Genomic DNA, 19,751 nt, shown 5'->3' with positions numbered 1-19,751 from the left:
CTCTGAAAGTGGACAGTGCTGTCTCTGAGACACAAGGGGAATGATGAGACATGATCTCTTACCAATACGGTTATATGGGCAGGAACCCTAGGCACAAGACGCTGTTATATTATTCATTATACCTGTTGAAAACATAGCATCTATCTGTTAGTAGAAATTGTTGTTACCTCAGAAGTTAGTTGTATACTTCTAAAATGCTGAAGAAATTTTCCTCAGTGTGGTAAAAACCTGTGCCATTAACTTTCATGCAATATGAGGCTGCTGTTCTATGAATTTTTTTCATGAAGGTAAAATTGGCTGTTCTCCAGCTTGTACCTATCTCCATGTGTCTGTCTTAGACTCATTTCTTAAAATCACCGTGCCTCAAAGGTTCAGCTCTTCCAGTCATTCTTGCTTCTAAGTCGTTTGGTTTTCACCATGCAAGCCTTGCCTAGTTTTCACATGTGTGAAGATGACAGTAAATCAAAATACGATGTGATGAATTACCGAAGGTTGTCTTAACTCCTGTTGCTTTCTTGTTCGTGTACTAAGTTAGGGGAGCAGGGAGGGTGTCTCTGTGCCTGCAGTGTTATAGTAAAATATGTTTGGAAAAACAGATTGTGCAGAATTATGGCTCTCTGCAACTCTGATCTCTTTATGGTAAGTATTTTAGCAGAAAAGTAGTGGCAGTTTCTGGGAAGGTTACTCTTAAGTGCTGACAGATTTTGGCTCTTGGAATCCTTTTACTCTGGAGTGGTAAATACTATCCTGTTAGATGGAGCCATTAGAAGCTTTAAGTGCTGCTTTTCAGTAGCAAAGCGTCAGTGTTTGTTTATATTGAACTCACAAAGTGTTCTGAAAATGTGATTAGAAAGCTAACGTTTAATGAATGCTATTGAGATATTTTGCCCTTTAGTCATTGTACTAATAACTTGTTGTTTTGGTACCTGAGTACTTAAATTGGTTGTGTTCCAAGAATTGCAGTCCCTCCACACTAGCAGATACAATATACAGTCCCACTGATAAAAGTCTGAATGTGTTTACATTACCAAGCCACCATTGTTTTGAAAGTTATGATTCTAAAGAGAGCCTGAAAAAGAAGTATTTGTGAGTCTAGTGAATCAGAAATTTAGTAAGTGTCTTTATTTGGCTAAAAACTGGTAAAAACTAAAATCTGTTGAGCCTCATCTGATACTCCCCACAAAAAAAACCCCTACTGTAAATAATAACAGTACATTTTACAAAACGGTTAAGTTTTGCAATTCTTTACTTCTAGCATATGAAAGATAAGTTAAATGAGACCTTTTAGTTTCTCTTGTTCTGCCAATATTTTATTACTTCACAAAATTTTATAATTGCCTTTAAAGAGTTTTCTCTGGCATCATAATTACAAGTGGTATTAGAAAATGAATGAGTATTGTGTCATTGATGAAACTGTTCAGTATTAATAAGCAGTGTGATTTTTTTTTTTTTTTCCTCTAACAGACAGAGCCATTTCAAAAGCCAGTTTCACTGGATCAACACCCAGATTATGCAGAATATATCTTTCATCCAATGGACCTTTGTACATTAGAGAAGGTTGGTATGAAGCTAAGGAAGGGAGGTTCCTTGAATTTGATTGCTATCAATAAGATTTCTGGAGTGTTTGATGTGAGAGAGGTTGCTTAAAATTGTTTTGATGCTTTTTTTTGGTTATTATAACTGCCAGTTCAATTGCAGCTTGAAAACAATCGTATGCCAACTGAACAAGTCCACTGTTTGTCTGAACCAATAACAAATGCTCAGGAAAAACAGTAGGAAAAAGACAAGTTTACACTGATGACTTCCTCCTGTATAAATTCATCTAATTCCAGGAATGATCCTGTGGGGAGACATCATTAACCACAGTTTGCAGTTGATCATCATGTTTGTAAGCTATTAATTGATCACTGGTCCATTAATTTGGGACCGTTTGAGTGTATGTATATGCAGGGGTCAGTCCAGACTCATTTTACTGACCATTTCAACAAATACTGTAATCTCCACTGCACCTGACGTGTAGAGGAAAAAAGAAACAGTCAAGAGGTGGATAATGAGACTTTCATTCTCAGTTCAATATTAGTTTAAAGATTTCACATCATGAAGTTCTCCATTCTTCACTGCTTAATAAAGAGTGAAGCATTGTAGAGCTTTGTTCTGCTAGGACCTGGTGAAGAGACAGCAAGTTGTCATTCCCCATGCTCTTACAGTGGAGGTTGATGTCCTTATGGTATAAAGGTGTAGCAAAACCATGTGGCTGATTTTATCTAAATGAATTACTTTAGCCAGCGGATGGACTGGAATATCAAACATACTGTCTTACGTACTATGACCAATAATTTTTTTCTGTGTCTCATAAAAATTAAAAAGTAAAAATGCTGTGGAGTGATAATATGGCAGTAGAAGAAATCAAGGACTCTTTTCTGCAGAGACATCAAATGGAACGCTGTTGCAGGAAATTAACACTTTTTTTGGAAATGTTGAAGATTCTGATCCAAATAATTCATTATTTAGAGTTGATTTTGACAGTTCATACATTTTAAGGGTGGTTAGAAGACACCCTGAATTTCACAGATTCTTAAGTATTTAGAATCATAAGTCTTACAGTAAATAAGTAGTCAGTTTTATTAATTATATGACTGATAGGAAACAATGTTCCGGAAGAAGCTGTCACTTTTTACTCATTTCTGTTTCCTGATGCATTCTTGATTTTTTTCTTTACAGAATGTTAAAAAGAAAATGTACGGTTGCACTGAAGCATTTTTGGCTGATGCCAAATGGATTTTGCACAACTGCATTATTTACAATGGGGGTAAGTATTAATATGTATTTATGTCCTCAGATATGAAACTTTGAAATAGTTGAAGTCACAGAACAATTTGTAGACTTCTAGCTGGCAAATGCTAAACGTGTCTTCCTGTTAACGACCATAGTGCCTAAACACAACAGATTTATTTTATTTAATGACTGGCACACGTAAAACTGTAGGACGAAATACAGCCCATGCTGTCACTTGCTCATTCCACTGTAAAAAAAATTTCAAGTTAAAATCATAGACTGGTTTGGGTTGGAAGGGACCTTAAAGATTATCTTGTTCCAACCCCCAAGTTGCTTTGGTGTTTTGCATTGTGCAGCACTTTATAGAAGACCTGATTGAGGAGATCATACAGCATGTCCCTCACTGAAAAAGTGTATCAGGGGTGGGCAGGCTGCAATAGGCTTCAAAAAATCAACATTTAAAGATTGTTACAAAGTTATGTTGAGAAGAAAAATGCCCGCCTTCTGCTTTTGCAAGCAGGTAGTTTATACATATGTGTTTTACATTGTCTCTTTAGGTGTTCTCTTTTGTCTTTAATGTTAACTTTTAGATCTAAAAGCCATTGGTTTTTATCATAACTTCAGCATAACAATTTTCTTGGTTAAAACATTTTATTGTTTCCTCAGGAAATCACAAATTGACACAAACAGCAAAAGTTATCATCAAAATCTGTGAGCATGAGGTATGAGTGCCCCAATTAATTGTTCTGTATTTTTATAGTGTTCCATTTCATATATTTGTGAGTGAAATAATACATTTTCTGATGTGTGTATTGCATAACTATAACTTTTGTAGGCTTCCTTATGTTTAAATATGCATGTCTATGGCCTACAGAATGATTTTTGGCAAGAGCATTGCTAATATGCCTGCCATTAGGATATTCACTATCTATAATCAAGACTTGCGGTGTGGCAGGAGAGGGAAGAGAAGAAGGTGGACATACGGTTTCTGCACCAAGACACCTATCTTCTAAACGAATACTTGGAGTTGGAAAGAGAGACCCACATGTTCTGGTTCATAGATGCATTTTTGGTGGTTCTTTTGCTGTAATGATATGAAATTCCTCTGAATAAATGCAAAAATGACTGCATGCAATCTTAACTGATAATTTGCACTGATTTTATTTCAGTGGCAATCTATAAGGTTTAGTATTACAAAAACTTGCTATTCTAAATGTGATAGATTCGAACAGTATTTCATTGATATAAATTAACTGATGACCTGACCCTTTATATTCATGGAAGTGCTTTCTCCACCCCCGGGTTGACATAGCGATATCCATGATTCACGTAAATTCTGAGAATTTATCCATTCTTAATAGAACAAAATACATGTATAACCTGAGCCTAGTGTCTTAACTAGTTTATATAGTAGGAACATAAGGAGCAGAATATTTTAATTTTGGTTCTGCATAAGTTATGAAATTAAATGCCCAATTGAGATTGTATTTTTGCCACTGGAAGAAATAATGATAAATAATTCTTTATCACTGGAATAAATACAACACCAAACAAAGGATGTATTTTTTTGACTGGAATAAATGACAGTAGGATACAATCTGAAGAGGGATGTAAAAATGTGACTGATGTATTAACTGGAATGCATATGTTACAAGGGTAGAAAAAGATGGGTATCTGTCAAAAGAGCGTTGATTTCACAGCAAGTAAATCACAGAATAATTTAGGTTGGAAAGGACCTTTAAGATCATTGAGTCCAACTGTAAACCTAACACTGCCCAGTCCACCACTAAACCATGTCCCTAAGCGCCACATCTACACGTCTTCTGAATACCTCCAGGGGTGGTGATTCAACCACTTCCCTGGGCAGCCAGTTCCAGTGCTTGACAACCCTTTTCAGTGAAGAAATTTTTCCAAATATCCAATCTAAACCTCCCCCAGCACAACTTGGGGCCATTTCCTCTTGTCCTGTGGCTTGTTACTTGGGAGAGGAGACCAACACCCACCTCACTACAACCTTCTTTTGGATAGTTGTAGAGAGAGGTAAGGTCTCCTCCCAGCCTCCTTTTCTCCAGAGACTAAACAACCGCAGTTCCCTCAGCCTCTCCTCATAAGACTTGTGCTCTAGACCTTTCACTAGCTTTGTTGCCCTTCTTTGGACATGCGCCAGCACCTCAATGTCTGTCTTGTAGTGAGGAGCCCAAAACTGAACACGGTATTCAAGGTGCGGCCTCACCAGTGCCGAGTACAGGGGGACCATCACTTCCCTAGTCCTGCTGGCCACACTATTTCTGATCCAAGCCAGAATGCTATTGGCCTTCTTGGCCACCTGGGAAATGTTGATTTATGACACAAATTTCTGGAAAAATGATGCTAGCAAACTAGACAGGTTGACATAATAATACTGATCATGCTTTGGACTCTGTTTGAGCTCTCCAGTAACTGCTTTTTCTTTTCAGATGAATGAAATTGAAGTGTGTCCGGAATGTTATTTAGCTGCTTGCCAAAAACGAGAAAATTGGTTTTGTGAGCCTTGTGTAAGTTAAGAATTATGGTAGTCTAACTAATATATTAAACTAGCAGTTCTCATTTGACTATTGCTTGTTTTATTATTTTGCCCTCTCGGGATTTATTATGTATATATGAAGTATATAGTAAAATGGAATCTTGTATTAGGCAAGTGCCTTGCACATGTTGGATCTTTATTGAATTTAAGTAATACATACAAGTAAAAAAAAAATCATGTTGTTTATCAGATTTGATATAATACTGCTTGTATTTTCTTACTGTGTGTTTTGCCTCTTCCTCTAGAGCAATCCCCACCCTTTGGTCTGGGCTAAACTCAAAGGCTTTCCATTCTGGCCTGCTAAAGCACTGAGGGATAAAGACGGGCAAGTTGATGCCCGTTTCTTTGGCCAACACGACAGGTGGGAATTTAACCAAAGGATGTCTTTGGCTGTACTTACAAAATTCTTGTTGCAATTTTGTGCTCTTAGGATTTTTAGATCCTGTCTTTTGAACAGGATTGAACTTCAGCCCTAATACTTTTGAACTTAGATAACTTTAATACTTAGAACTTTTGAACCTTGGCCCTAATAAACTATATAATACTGTAGCGTATACAGTTTTAGTTTCTTTACATGATGTCTGTAGAATGTAAGTCATGTGTTTGTAATATTAATATATACATAATGTCAGTGAGTATGCAAGTTAATTCCTGTGTCTGGTTTTGTGCTGCAGAGAACTGTAGTTCTTAAAGGTTCTTAAAGCAAGAGGCCAATAAAGTTGATTATGTTGTCTAAACACTACGTCAATAAACACACAGTTGTAGATTTAAAAAATATAGAGAATATAATCTGTGTTGAAAATGCCACTTTTGCTCTTAAAAGAGTTGAGTTTTCTGTACTTGTGAACCCTCTGCTTAGATGGAGAAAGCCATGATGAATACGAGTTGACTTGTCATGAATTGAAAATTTAAATCTCTACAGTTATAAAAACATGTACCGTAAAACAAACAAACAAACAACCCCAAACCAATCTAAACTGTACAGGGCCATGAAATAATTAGGTTGAAGTTCCTGATATTATAGAATCTTGGAAGGCATGGTTTTAGAGTCTGCCTCATTTAATGATAAATAAAATCTGTCCAATACTTGTTGATAGAACTTCTCCTGGCTTTGAGGAGTTTGATCACCCTGCCATGGGGTGTAAAATATTTTTAAGAATGTGCTCGTGAAGTCTTTTTTTCCTGAACTGCTTTTTATGTTTTTCTCCTAACTATGACAGATTGAAAGACTGTTTAGCAATGGTTGTCTTAGTTTCATAGACTATGCTAGTTAGGAATATTTTTGACCAGTGTTTATTCATGTTTTATGTGTTACTGGGTAGAGTAAAATAAGCTAGCGATAATCTAAGACATGAAATTTACTTAACTAAGGACTAAACTATTAAAAGAATATGATGGTCCTTTGAAATGATGAGGTGTGCATATCTTTATGATTAGGCTAAAATAAACTAGTATTTGCACAAAAGTTGCCAATATCAATCCACAGTGTGAAATGTAGTATCTTTTCTTTTTCTGTTTTATATATAGGGCCTGGGTTCCAATAAATAATTGCTACCTCATGTCTAAAGAAATTCCTTTTTCTGTGAAAAAGACTAAAAGCATCTTCAATAGTGCAATGCAAGAAATGGAGGTTTATGTTGATAACATTCGTAGAAAATTTGGAGTATTTAATTACGCACCTTTCCGGACACCATATACTCCCAACAATCAATACCAAATGTTATTAGACCCTGCAAACCCAACTGCTGGAACTGCAAAGACAGACAAACAAGAGAAAATCAAACTGAACTTTGATATGACAGCATCGCCCAAGATTCTAATGAGCAAGTCTATGCTGAGCAGTAGTACTGGTCGTAGGATTTCATTGACAGATATGCCACGGTCACCAATGAGTACAAACTCATCAGTTCACACTGGATCTGATGTTGAACAGGACGCAGAGAAAAAAGCAACTTCCAGTCATTTTAGTGCCAGTGAAGAATCCATGGACTTTATTGAGAAAAATACAGGTAAAAAAAAAGAGGGTACAGGACTTTGCATTTGGTTAATGCACTAGTTTTATTCCATGTACTTTTTAAAGACAGACTGTATTATGACTCATTTTATGAAGAAATTTTAGAAAAAAAGATGCGCTTAATTTTCAGTATCACAGATAAGAAATAACAGTTCTTTCTGTCACATTGAGAAGGAATAAATACTCTTGAAAAGTGACAAAAACCTTCAGTTTAAATAGCAGAATGTAGTTGTAACTATCAAAATCAATGGAGAGTGGAAGTAAGTAGAAAATAGTAGTCTTGATTAGGACGTATTCTATTTAAATTTTGATAGCTCTTTTTCAAGGCAATGAGCTTAATTTATAGTGTTCCCAACTGTATAGCTAAAATATGGTAAAACTGCAGTTCCATAGGCAGAGTGGATAAAGAGAAAAAGGAGTGTGGAATAGAGATTTTGGGCTTCTCAGACTTATAATGTAGTCAAATGCTAGCTAATTTTGTGGCACTCAGGAAAACTATTTTCTTTTATGGATGAAAAAAACCTAAGATAAAGTTCCTTGCTATCTGAAAAAAATGATGCAGTATATTAATTGATGTGAGTTTTTAAAAACTCTGGTTTAGGTAAAAGGATGTCTTTGTGTAGAAAACTCAATCAATATGTTCCATTGCAGTTTTTAGATAAAATGCCATTTATTTATTTATTTGTTTATTAATTATACTCTTATTCTTTCTAGCCAATAAAGGCTGGGTTGTGAAACTACCTTTGGGTACAAAAGTGTCTTGTGATTGATCCTGTCCATCTTAAAAGTGACGACAAAGTAACTGTGTGAATTTAAATATATGAAAATACTTGGATTTTTCAGTAGAGTAGCATGTCAAAAGGAATAATTCATTTTATACATAAATTATTATGTATCTATGTGTGTGCAGCTTTTATACATAAGATGTAGGTATTTGTGTCTTAAAATGTAGATCTTCTATTATACCACATTATTATTTCTTCATAGTAGTGGAGATAATAATGGAAAGTCACATTAAAGCTATTTTGTCAGATAAAGATAAAAGATGATGACAGATGTTATCCTATTATTCTGGATTCTTGATTATCACAGCAATTCTGGGGAAATTTTCCAACTCTTCCTCAGGTCTTACTATCCTAGGGCATAGAAATGCTGGATTGGACTTAACAGCAGTTAAACTAGAATATTCAGTTTCCCACCTGGCATTTCTACCTGTATATTGTTACAAATGCTGACTTGTGTAATACTTACTTTATGTGTAAACTTAGACGTCCTATTACTGGAATCTGTGTGTATCAATTCAAATGTAGATGAAATCACTTGTTTGCTCTAAAAAAATATTTCAAGTAGCATGACTGCACTATCCTTAGACAAGAACATTTTTATTTGGCTGCCTTTGTTGTGTATTTTGAGTGATTTATAGAAAATAACTTGGAAACAGTTACTGAAACAGCAGATGTTGCTACTGTTTAGGAATCTGAAAATACATAGACAATCCTGTGTGTACTGGGGAAGAAAAAGTGTCCAGTATTGAGTTTAGGATGACATTTTCAGAGCAAATTTAAGAGAATTTAAGCAGAGATTCAACAGATAGAAACTGGTGTCTTGCTGACAAAAATGAGTCGTCCTTTTTTTGTAGGTAATGGCCTGCAGATGTTTCCCTTTCTAGACTGTTTGGCTGTTCCCAGAAGTTTGTGTTTGAAACATTATTTCATTGAGACTTTAAAGACTCGGAGCACAGGATTTTGTTTAAACTCTGTATAAATTAGAATATTATGTTACCTTATCAGCGACATTTGGTCACTGATCTCCAGCTGTACTGATTAAACTTACTATGATTTGTACTTGGTAATGTAGCTAGAAAATGGGGTAGGTGGGGTTTTCTGAACTAAAATAGGTAACAATTTAGTGTGTTAGAACTTGTTAACATCTAAAACAACCAAATCTCAAAAGCTAGAAACTTTCTGTCATTGCGAACAGAGTGGTTTTGAGAGTAAGTACACATTTGGCCCAACTATATAGCTGCAGTAAAACTATTTTCCTTACAATTTCTTTCATTATTAAACTAAAGTTAGAGGAGTTATAACTTACAATGGAGGTATAACACAGTGTTGAAATTATTAAACAAAAATCCTTTCCCTGCTTGTGTTGGTTTAAAAGCTGTTTTGTTGCAGTAAATATGGTTTTCTTGTGATTATTTTAAAATCTGTCTTTATGAATTTGGTACTTTTTCAGCATCTCCGGCACCAACAAGAACCGGTCAAGCAGGGAGCTTGTCAGGCAGCCCCAAACCTTTCTCTCCTCAAGCATCAACGCCAATTTCTGCTAAGCAAGAAAGAACTTCCACTCCAGGAAGCATTCTGAATCTTAATCTTGGTTAGTCTTGACCTTTGGAAACCTAATACTGTTATAGCTGAATAAATTACAGTGGTGTCAATGCAATATAATATGAACAAACTTGCTTGTATGTGTCATTAAATGAACAAGGGGCTTTAAATGAGGTATATGTGTAATTATTGTTTCATCAAATATGCTGTTCTTTGGTTTATAAATGAAAGTTCCTGTTAATGTTTCTTCTTGTTGATAAAAGGGATTAGTTAAAGGATGATTTTTTTATTTTAGCTGAACTGTACAAATGAATGTTTCTAAACAGTAGGTAAGTTTCTAAAGGTTGTAATTACATAAACACCGCTGCCCTTCACCCCTTGGTCTCAAGTGAATTTCTGGCAAGGTTTTCTTGTGGTGTTTGGGATTTACTAGGGCTTCTTTTCTCTTGCTGCCTTCACATCACCTCCTCACTGACCATCCCTCTCTAGGGAGATAGATGGATGAAAGGAATTAGCAGATGTCTTAAAACTCCCTAGAAGTAAATTTTGGGATTGTGGAATTTTGAAAGATGGAGTAGTTAAGTATTAAGTTTGTAAAATAGTTCTAAAAGCCAAATGGATATAAATCAGTTTCCTCAGTCATGCTTTGATCCTGTGAGTATTCTGATTCAGTTCTGTCCACTTTTTACATCCACATGATATTACGTGGAGAAACAGGATTCTGCACCTTGGTGTTAGCCAAATACTTCAGGAAGGCTTGAGCTCAAATGTTGAATTCATATTTTCAGTAAGTTACAAATATTCCAGTTCTGGATACAAGCTCACAAGTATATTTTTTAGTGGGTTAATCTATCTGTGTGGGCTTAACCATGGAATTAATTTCTTCCGCTGCGCTGCAGCTGTTTTGTTATCTTATCTGAGGTGACAATACATTTGGAAAAATGTTGAGAAATATGTAGTGCTGCAGTTGTTTGAGCCACAGATGAGAGACATCAGCAGGAGCATAGAATATTTTGAATAAAAAGCATGGATTGGAAAATCCGATGCTGTGGTCCATGAGCAATAACATTAACGAACAGCTAGTATGTTTTCAAGTAGAATATCAGTTATTTTTTCAGCTTTAGGGGAATTTCCTTTGCTAAATATACTATTTGTTGATAGGAATGAAAATGGCACCCCTTTTTCATTTACTACTGTCAACTGTGCCAGACATAGACTCATCTGTGAATCCTATGGTTTTCAGATATGACTTACTGTGTCTCATTATCATACATAATGTGAACAGGGTTTCTTTCTGAAAAAACAAAAGTGAAAGTCCAGAAAACAAAGACACTTATTACCTTGAGCAGAATACTAGGAGAACTCTGTGATTGTCCTCCGTCAATGAGGAAGGAAAAATAATGGAAATAAGCCGTCTGTTGTTAGTGGCAGATTGGCTAAATTGAAAAATGGAGGTGTGAATGACCAACTTATACACAGATTGCTTGGAAAAAATAGATATTCCTGATAGTATAGGACCTGTCCTTGTATAACAGAGGCAGAAAAGACAGAACAACAAGTTTGACCAAGTAAGGAGTGAAAATTTTTAGATTGGTAATGAGAAAAAGACGACTTTGGAGATGAGAAGATTTCTCCACAATGGGCTTGTCTGCCCTTTGGCTCTGTTTTCTTTTTCCTAATACTTTGACATGAATGATACAGGTCAGAGATCCAGATAAGTGAGACCTCCTTGTAGGTTAGATAGAGAAATTTGGATTGCAGGACTTCTTTCATACATTAGGATGTAGGGTTCCCTGGGGAGGTATTATAATGTCTCATCTTCATCTTCCCTCATTCTCCACTTTTTTCTTCTGTTCCCATCCTGCCTTGTAGTTAACTAAGGCTATGAAGGCCTTGAATGAAATTCTGTATGGTGTATCAAATGGTGATATAACCATTACTGCTATGGAATTAGTGTGGATTGGTTGACGTAGTTAGCACAGGGAGAAGAAACCTAATTTAGTAAATGTTTCCAATACAAGGAACAATTTTTTCAAAAGTACTTAAGTGACATAGAACCTTCATTTTTATTTTCAAAATTTGTGTTGCACGGAAGATGACGGAGTTTGGATTATGTTTAGTCTCTTCCAGTATGAATATGTGTCATGAGGAGTGTGAAATTCATTATTACTTTAATGACCATTTCTCTGGGACTAGAAAGGACAATTGTATGTTACTTAGACTGAATTTGTGTATGCTGTAATGCATATATGTTACAAGCCAGATGATCCAAATTACAGCCTGTGTATTTGGCTTGTGGTATTGCACAACACAAGTTGCTGCCTCTCTCTAGGAAGAGATGAGGAACTGCTATTTTAGCAGTAAACAAAAGCTGCATGAATACTTGAATGGTTCCTTCTGTACTTGCTCTATCTATAATATAGATTCTATTTGCAACCTGATAGGACATAGAGTGGCCAAGCCTGACTGAGACAACTGTACTACTGAACTTGAGTCAAGTCATTATGTACTATGGCTCTTAAATTTCAAATGTGGAATGTACCTTGATATTAAGTTCAAACTTGTAAAGACTGTCTGGTCAGAGGAATCATTGGCTCAGCCCTTTGTATTTATTTCAATTTTCTCTGAGTTGTACATTTAAAAAAACATACTGTAAATTTAGGGGGGGGGGTTTTGTTTGTATTAAAGTAAGGCAATACTGTGACATCTTCAGCTGCTATGGAATGAAACTCTAAATGAAGCACAAATGCACATTGTGCCAGAATTGCCTTTTGTCTTCTCCCTGACCTCTGTCCTTTTCTGCCATATGGCATTGGCTCTTTGTGATCCTACCATGAGCCAGTTCAAGGAGCTAAACTGGCCAACCTAATTCTTCTCTCCATTCCTTTCCCCTTCTTCATGTCCCCTTCCTCCCCCTCAAAACTAGCAACTAAGTCTGGACTGATTTAGTGCCCTGGGCACTAATAAATGAGTGTCAGCACTGTTGGCAAAGAGTAAAGGGTAGAACTATGCTACAGAAATATAACCTCTGCAATTGAAAAATCAAAGCAAAAATTCAAAACTTAGTTGCTAAGACAGTATTAGCAATCTAGTCTGTACTCCTTGCAGACAGACCTGTGTGGTTCAGAGTAAAAATTCTTTTTACTCTGATAGTGTAAAAAAAAAAAAAAAAAGTATGTATCATTTTTTCTTAAATTGATTAATCTATCTAGTGTAACAATCCACATTTTTACTTCTATTCTCATGATTTATCTTTTGAATTTAAATAGTAACTGTAAGGATTTTTATTCCTAGTTAATTTTCTCTGTGAAAATATTACTACTAGTAGTAAATAACAGCAGTAGCTTACCAGAACTGCTGTAGGACAGCTTACAGACCTGAATGACGATTTCTTGATAATTTCACATCGACGGAGAAGACATTCACATAATTAATGCGTGTGTTTTGCATGTAAAATATATGGTGTCAGAGAGGAAGAATCCATTGTTTGTACTAAGGTAATTTTAGAATTTTTACTTAGCCCATAATTATGAAATAAGTGAAATATGTTTCAGATTGTCTGCATTGTTACTCAATGAAATTTGTCTTATCTGGATAGTGATCTCTTGTTGTAAAATATTTTTCTTAGTTCCTTTTTCTTTTTCTAGATCGTAGCAAAGCTGAGATGGATCTGAAGGAGTTGAGTGAGTCAGTCCAACAGCAGACCACTCCTGTGCAACTCATTTCACCAAAGCGACAGATACGTAGTAGGTTCCAGCTTAATCTTGACAAGACAATAGAGAGTTGTAAAGCACAACTTGGTAAGTATATTTCAAGAATACGATAGACATCTGAAAGGATGTCCTTGAGGAAATTTAAAAATTGAGTTTAAAAGAAGCTTTCAGTTAGCAAAACCTTAAATATTTTATGCATTAAAACAAGAGTGGAGGATATCTGAACTCTTTGAGGCAAGTAGAATGCACTGAACTAGTTTAATTTAAAATACAGCGAGACCTGAATTTTCAAATTTTTGTCAAAAAGCTTTCATCTTTTAATCTGTTTTTGTACCATTCTGATGTAGATAGTATGACAGAATTATAGTCTTACTATTTGCTTTGTAAATTGAAAAAGTCAAGAATTGTACCTAACTTATGTCAGTGGCACAAATTGGTATATCCAGTCACACAGGAGCTGAATACTGTTAGAAATGTTAGTGTCGTCTAGCACTGCATTAAAGACGTTCTAGACACTAAAAAAATCAAGAGATTCTCCTCATAAAACTTATGCAGTCTAAAATTGATTCTGCAAACATCATGTAAGTAATTTTAATCAGGTGAATAGTGTTACTGATCTTAAGGTGATTTCTTGTGGATAAAAATAATTCCCCTTTGTATTTGCCAGCATTGGGTCCTGGGTTGAACTAAACAGCTTGCGGTAGTTTTTCTACAGTAGTGGAAAAAAAGCAGTGAAAGGAGGGCCATTGAATGAAATAATAATATGAATTGGAGTATGTGGAAGGTAATCCTTATACATTCTGGTATTGAGACAGGGCACTAAGGGAAGTGTTTATAGCTTAAGGACTGACAGTTAAGATAATGGTATGTATACAATTTGTTCCAGTATATAGAGGGGTTTTTTTTTTTTTTGGGGGGGGGGGGGTAATGTCAGTCAGTCTGATGTCAGCATGGAATGTACTTTCCTCCCCACAATTAGGAATAAATGAAATATCTGAAGCTGTTTATACTGCAGTAGAACACAGTGACTCTGAAGATTCTGAAAAATCTGACACCAGTGACAGCGAATATAGTGATGAGGATCAGAAATCAAAGAACGATCAAGAAGATGGAGAGGACAAGGAAGGTACAAGAAGTGACAAAGAATCATTGAGCTTGAAAAAAAAACTGAAGGCACCAGCACAGAATGAAGACAAGGAGGAACTTAAAAGCACAAGTCCAGAATTGGAGAAAACAGATGACCTGGTCAAAGAAAAGACAGTTACAGACACTGAAAAAGAATTTTCTGAAAAGGGAAAAAGTTTACAGCATCCTGCAAAAGAAAAACTGAAAGGTAAAGATGAAACAGACTCTCCAACTGTGCATCTAGGACTGGACTCTGATTCTGAGAGTGAACTTGTCATCGATCTAGGAGATGATCATTGTGGCCGTGAAGGAAGGAAAACCAAGAAAGAATCTAAAGAACCTCCTCCTAAACAAGATGGTAGGATGAAATTCTTTCCTTTTTTTTTTTTTTTCTTTTATTCTGTAGAGCTGTTAATGAAGCCAGAGTTGTTACCTTTATTTTTGCATTAAGGTAAAAATATCTGTACTAAACCAATTTTTAGGAATAATTTTTCATTCTTTGTGGCTATGAAAAAAGACCCCATTATAATTTCAAAATAAGTTTCATTGAGTTTCCTTTTAGCAGCATAGAACTATAAATATCCGTAATATTTGTTCTGTGACAAATGTAGAATTTATTTTGCAATTGTTGTGACTTTCAGTTGAATCTTTAAATTTCCATAGACCTCCCAAAAGAAGTCAGAACTTATCAAACATAGAAATTGCATAAGGGCCCATTGAAATCAATGTAAATGCTCTCAGTAATAATCAAAAGAACGGCTAAATCACACGTATTGTCCCTGAGATACTGTTCTTTGTTTCTGTGTGTTGGTAAAAGAGAAAAGCAATCTCAAATAATGAGTAAAGTGCTTTTGCAAAGCTTGTTCTGCATGTTAGTCTTCTGACAAAACAAAATAGGAAACCAGAGTAAAATATTTTTCAGTAACTTTCTCTTGTCTATATTTTATAGCATGTTGGCTCAATCATTTTATTTAAGACAATGTTTTCAGTCAGTTAACTATGCATACTTTAGAAGACAACTTAATACTTCTGCATTTTGAATCTTAAAATGGGATTTAATGGATAAATGTTATGAGATAATAAAGAAAATAGGCTTATAAACTAAAAACAGAATTGTAATTTGGGGGAATTTATATTGACTGATTCTTTTTTATTTAAAAATTTATTAAGCAAGGCAACTTTACGAATTCCAGAACCACTGATTCATGTATTACTAGTGGCCTAAACCAGTGATGGTTGAAATAATAAGTAATCCTAAGATTTTACTTTGATATAGAAGCAAAGGAATAATACCTGTTCTGAGTGAAATTAAAAGTGGATTTACATATTTAAATATTAATAAATATATTAAATATGTATTTAAATATAGTTAGACTATATTCTAAACATCATTTGTGTCCTGTCCATGATTCCAAGGCCCCTACCTTTACTTGTGGCTATGAGGTATTAAAATGTCTTGGTCCAGAAAAGAGATCTGATGCATGCAAATCAGAAGGTCTTTGCCCCCTTTCCAGAAACTGGTCAATGCAGGAGTCTTCTCTTTCAGATGTGTGTTTCCTGGCTGCAGCTTTGGGAGAACTATCCAGTTCCTAAACTGATCTGATGTGTCAAACAGTCAACTATAAACTCTGGAAAATTTTTGACTAAACATAGAGATCTTAAATACATTGTATATTTGGTTGTCAGTGTCAGTTCACCTTTGTTTGGAAGGTTTTTAGTATGCTATTCCTTGAGTTATTGTTAAGTCATTGCTTGCTTTGACTGTTTTTTTTTTTCTCCGGGAAGAAACTGGGATGACAGGTGTAAGTGGTAAACCAGAAACATCCAAACAAATGCTGATCTCTCACACAGCTTCTGAAGGAGGTCAGGCTGGTTTTTCTGGGTTTTGTACTTTTTGTTTTGTTTTGCTTAATGACTGACACTTCTGAATTGCCACCAACTTCAACTAGACTGAAATGAGTTTACTTGTACAATATCAATTACCTTTTGAGAAAAATAATTTGAAGTAGACTTGAAGGTGCATTGGCTCTTCTGAAAATTAGATGGAGAGTTCTGAATCAGATGTGTTGGTGAAAAGCTGGCACTGCATTTTGTTTGTTTAGTTGTAGGTAAAACTCCACCTTCTTCCAGTGCAAGCACCCAGCCTCTACCAGAAACTCCAGTACTTACGCGCTCTGCAGCCCAGACTCCACCAGCTGGTGTGACAGCAACTACTAGTGCTTCTTCTACTGTTAGTGCTCCGTCTGCAGCCACTGGAAGCCCTGTGAAAAAGCAGAGGCCTCTGCTGCCTAAGGAAACTGCCCCTGCTGTGCAGCGTGTAGTGTGGAATTCTTCAAATAAATTTCAGACGTCTTCTCAGAAATGGCACATGCAGAAGGTGCAGAGACAGCAACAGCAGCAGAGCCAGCAGTCTCAGTCACAGCAACCTCAGTCCTCTCAAGGGACAAGATATCAGACAAGACAAGCAGTTAAAGGTATACACTTTCTAACTCAATGTGCCTGTGATGCCATAATTCCCCAGTAGTGATCTCAGTGCTCCAAGGCTGCCCAACCAGGAGTTCTTCCATATAAACAAAATCTCAAAGTGTGGTTCTACTCTGATAAGTGACTTTAAAATACAACAACTTACTCACCATACCTGCTCTTTCTGGTGTGTATTTAGAGTTGTATCTCCTTATTTTAATGACAAAAAGTTTATGTGTATATCTGTATAAATATTTTTGCCATTCTTAGCCATCACAGATTTGGGAGAGTGAACTGAATTATTTTCTAGATTATATGATAAAACCATTAACTATTCCACTTGTATGATTACCACTATCACCTTGATATCTACAAACTGGATCCAGTTTTATCTGACAAGCTGATCTGTATGGTTTTTCATTTGACAACAATTAAATTAACCAGGCTACATTTGTTTTTGAAATCCGTGTTGTGTAACTCTTAACAAGACTTTGATGCTAGTTTACTGAGCAGACAGGCACAGCATTTTATAATGTTTTCACAACTGTTTTCTTACCATCCCATTGATGGAGGTTTTGCTAGTAGTAGGCACGTGATAATATAAGCCCATGCTTCTGTTGCTTCACTTCACAGAACTGCAACAGATACAAATCTGGCTTCATTTGTAATTTCAAGTTAATAAATAAATACTGGTGTGCCTGATGAATTGATATTCTCCATTCAGCTCACTTTGCTGGCAAGCCAGTAATTTTACATAGAAGAGAGGTTTAGGTAATAGATCACATACAAATGTTTACTAGAGGCATATTTTTCTGGTCCCAAACTGCTTTTGTGACTGTCATTTAAGAAGTGTTGAAGAAGTGGTATCTTTCTACTTGTAGACTGCACAAATTTCATACAGAAATATTCAGTGAGAAAAACAAATGTGAAACTTGATGAATCTTATTTTTAATAGAATCATGCTTTAATATAAGAGCTTAATAATGGGCTTAATGGGCTGAACTTTAAATGTTCAGCCTACAGGTTTATTTTATCAATACGTTTACTATTGAGCACATCATAGCCATGTTCCATCTTAAATATTATATTCTAGAAATATATGAAATGAAAACTATAAAATCTATAGCTTTCTTGTATACTGAATTGGCATAAACAAAAATATAGTACACAGAGATAAATATGAATAACTTATTTCAGTAATTCATGTTTTGAGCATATTGGTAATGAAGACATCTTTTATAATATGAATCACTAAGAATAGATTGAAAAGTATTTTGTGTGTGTCCTGCCAAATATATTTTTTTAAATACTTAAGGCAAATAAGTCATTAGGGATGAAAAGGTGAGGGTCTTTGCATTTTGATTTGTACTTTCATTTTTTAACTACCCACTGTTTAAGATTACTTGAAATATTGACCAAAGATGAGAGAACTTTTCTTATTCTGTTTAAGTTAACACTATGAATAACGTCTTTGCATTAATGAGTTAACCTAATGTTGCATTCCTTGCTCTGCAGCCAACCAAAGGCTAATGTTGATCTGGATATATGTATATTAAACATGTTGCAACAGTAATAATAATTAGTAGCATTAATAACAAAAGAATGGGAATAACACCAGGAAGTATTACTAAAGTAGGCTTTCTTCAACAGTGGCTCACTAAACCTTGTTGCAAAGCAAAAAGAAAAGAAATTCAATAATATTTTTCAAAATTATGGCAAATGAAAATGTCAAAGTCTAACTTCTGCTCATATGTATGATATTACCTGGGAGTTCTCCAGATTGAGAGGTTAGAAAGTGGGATGGAAAAGTCCCAAAATGGGAGGAATACAGATCTGAGGGAGACTTTTGCATTGGCCGGTCTAAAATAGTAAGTTTCAAAAATATATTTGCTTCATTACCTTTAAGCCTTACAAGTTCAGTGGCTGGGCACCGAATAACTAATTGATCAAATGGCACTGTTGTATAAATAATGTAGGTCTTTGAAAAGGTTAGGTGCACGCATTTAAGTTAGACATTTTAGAAGGTTGCCTATTTATTTTCATAATTGTTTATGTGATTGATCTGCTGTATGTTCTCTTTTCGTAGCTGTGCAGCAAAAAGAGATCACCCAGAGCACTTCCACATCCACTATAACCTTGGTTACAAGTACTCAGCCTATTTCTATGGTTACCAGTTCTGGATCTGCAAGTACACTTTCTTCCTCAATTAATACAGACTTGCCAATTGCAACAGCTTCAGCTGATGTGGCTGCAGATATTGCTAAATATACCAGCAAAGTAAGTTCTTGAGCAAGGTTTTCTTGAAATTTTATTTTGAAGTGACCGTTCACATTTTTGACATTTCAAATTCTGAAATAACTTTACTTTCAGGTTGTCCTATGTTGCAAATTCATTCTACAATGAATGAACAGCTAGACTTTGACGAGAGTGCTGAACCATCTTTTTAGAGCTGGCTGAATGCTGCCATTCCAAGCTAGAGTGTGTACATGACAGGCTTCGGCTGCTCAGACACTTTAGACCCTTTCATTCTCCTGTTGCCGCATTGCTGCTTCTTATTTACATTGCATTGTGTTTTGGAACGTTTTCTGTGTTGTCTCCTAAAGGTGTAGATATCCCCTCCACACCATCTGTACAGTAAACATTAATATTTCTTCATCTGTGTCCAATAATACATATACAAAAATGTCCTTTTGTTTTAAAACACTGTATAGCTTCATCAGATGGTAACTTGTCATAAGTGTGTATTCGTGTATTAAAACAGAAGCTAAGTT

The 19,751-nt window shown here is 35.4% G+C and overlaps 1 protein-coding gene across 1 annotated transcript in view; it reads left to right on the top strand.

The window, feature by feature from the left end:
- Positions 1–19,751, top strand: part of ZMYND8 (zinc finger, MYND-type containing 8) — a 58,789-nt gene that overhangs the window by 30,204 nt on the left and 8,834 nt on the right. Inside the window, exons 7-17 of the mRNA XM_010286151.1 lie at positions 1,465–1,557; positions 2,722–2,809; positions 3,442–3,497; positions 5,232–5,309; positions 5,584–5,699; positions 6,866–7,347; positions 9,588–9,728; positions 13,327–13,479; positions 14,372–14,875; positions 16,620–16,991; positions 19,067–19,257. Of these exons, the coding sequence (XP_010284453.1) occupies positions 1,465–1,557; positions 2,722–2,809; positions 3,442–3,497; positions 5,232–5,309; positions 5,584–5,699; positions 6,866–7,347; positions 9,588–9,728; positions 13,327–13,479; positions 14,372–14,875; positions 16,620–16,991; positions 19,067–19,257 (2,274 nt within the window). The remainder of the gene's footprint in view (positions 1–1,464; positions 1,558–2,721; positions 2,810–3,441; positions 3,498–5,231; positions 5,310–5,583; positions 5,700–6,865; positions 7,348–9,587; positions 9,729–13,326; positions 13,480–14,371; positions 14,876–16,619; positions 16,992–19,066; positions 19,258–19,751) is intronic.

Source organism: Phaethon lepturus, unplaced genomic scaffold, assembly GCF_000687285.1.
Source record: "Phaethon lepturus isolate BGI_N335 unplaced genomic scaffold, ASM68728v1 scaffold52130, whole genome shotgun sequence".
NCBI lineage: Eukaryota > Metazoa > Chordata > Aves > Phaethontiformes > Phaethontidae > Phaethon > Phaethon lepturus.
The sequence above is the reverse complement of the archived record's forward strand: the minus strand, read 5'-3'. Positions and strand labels throughout refer to the sequence as shown.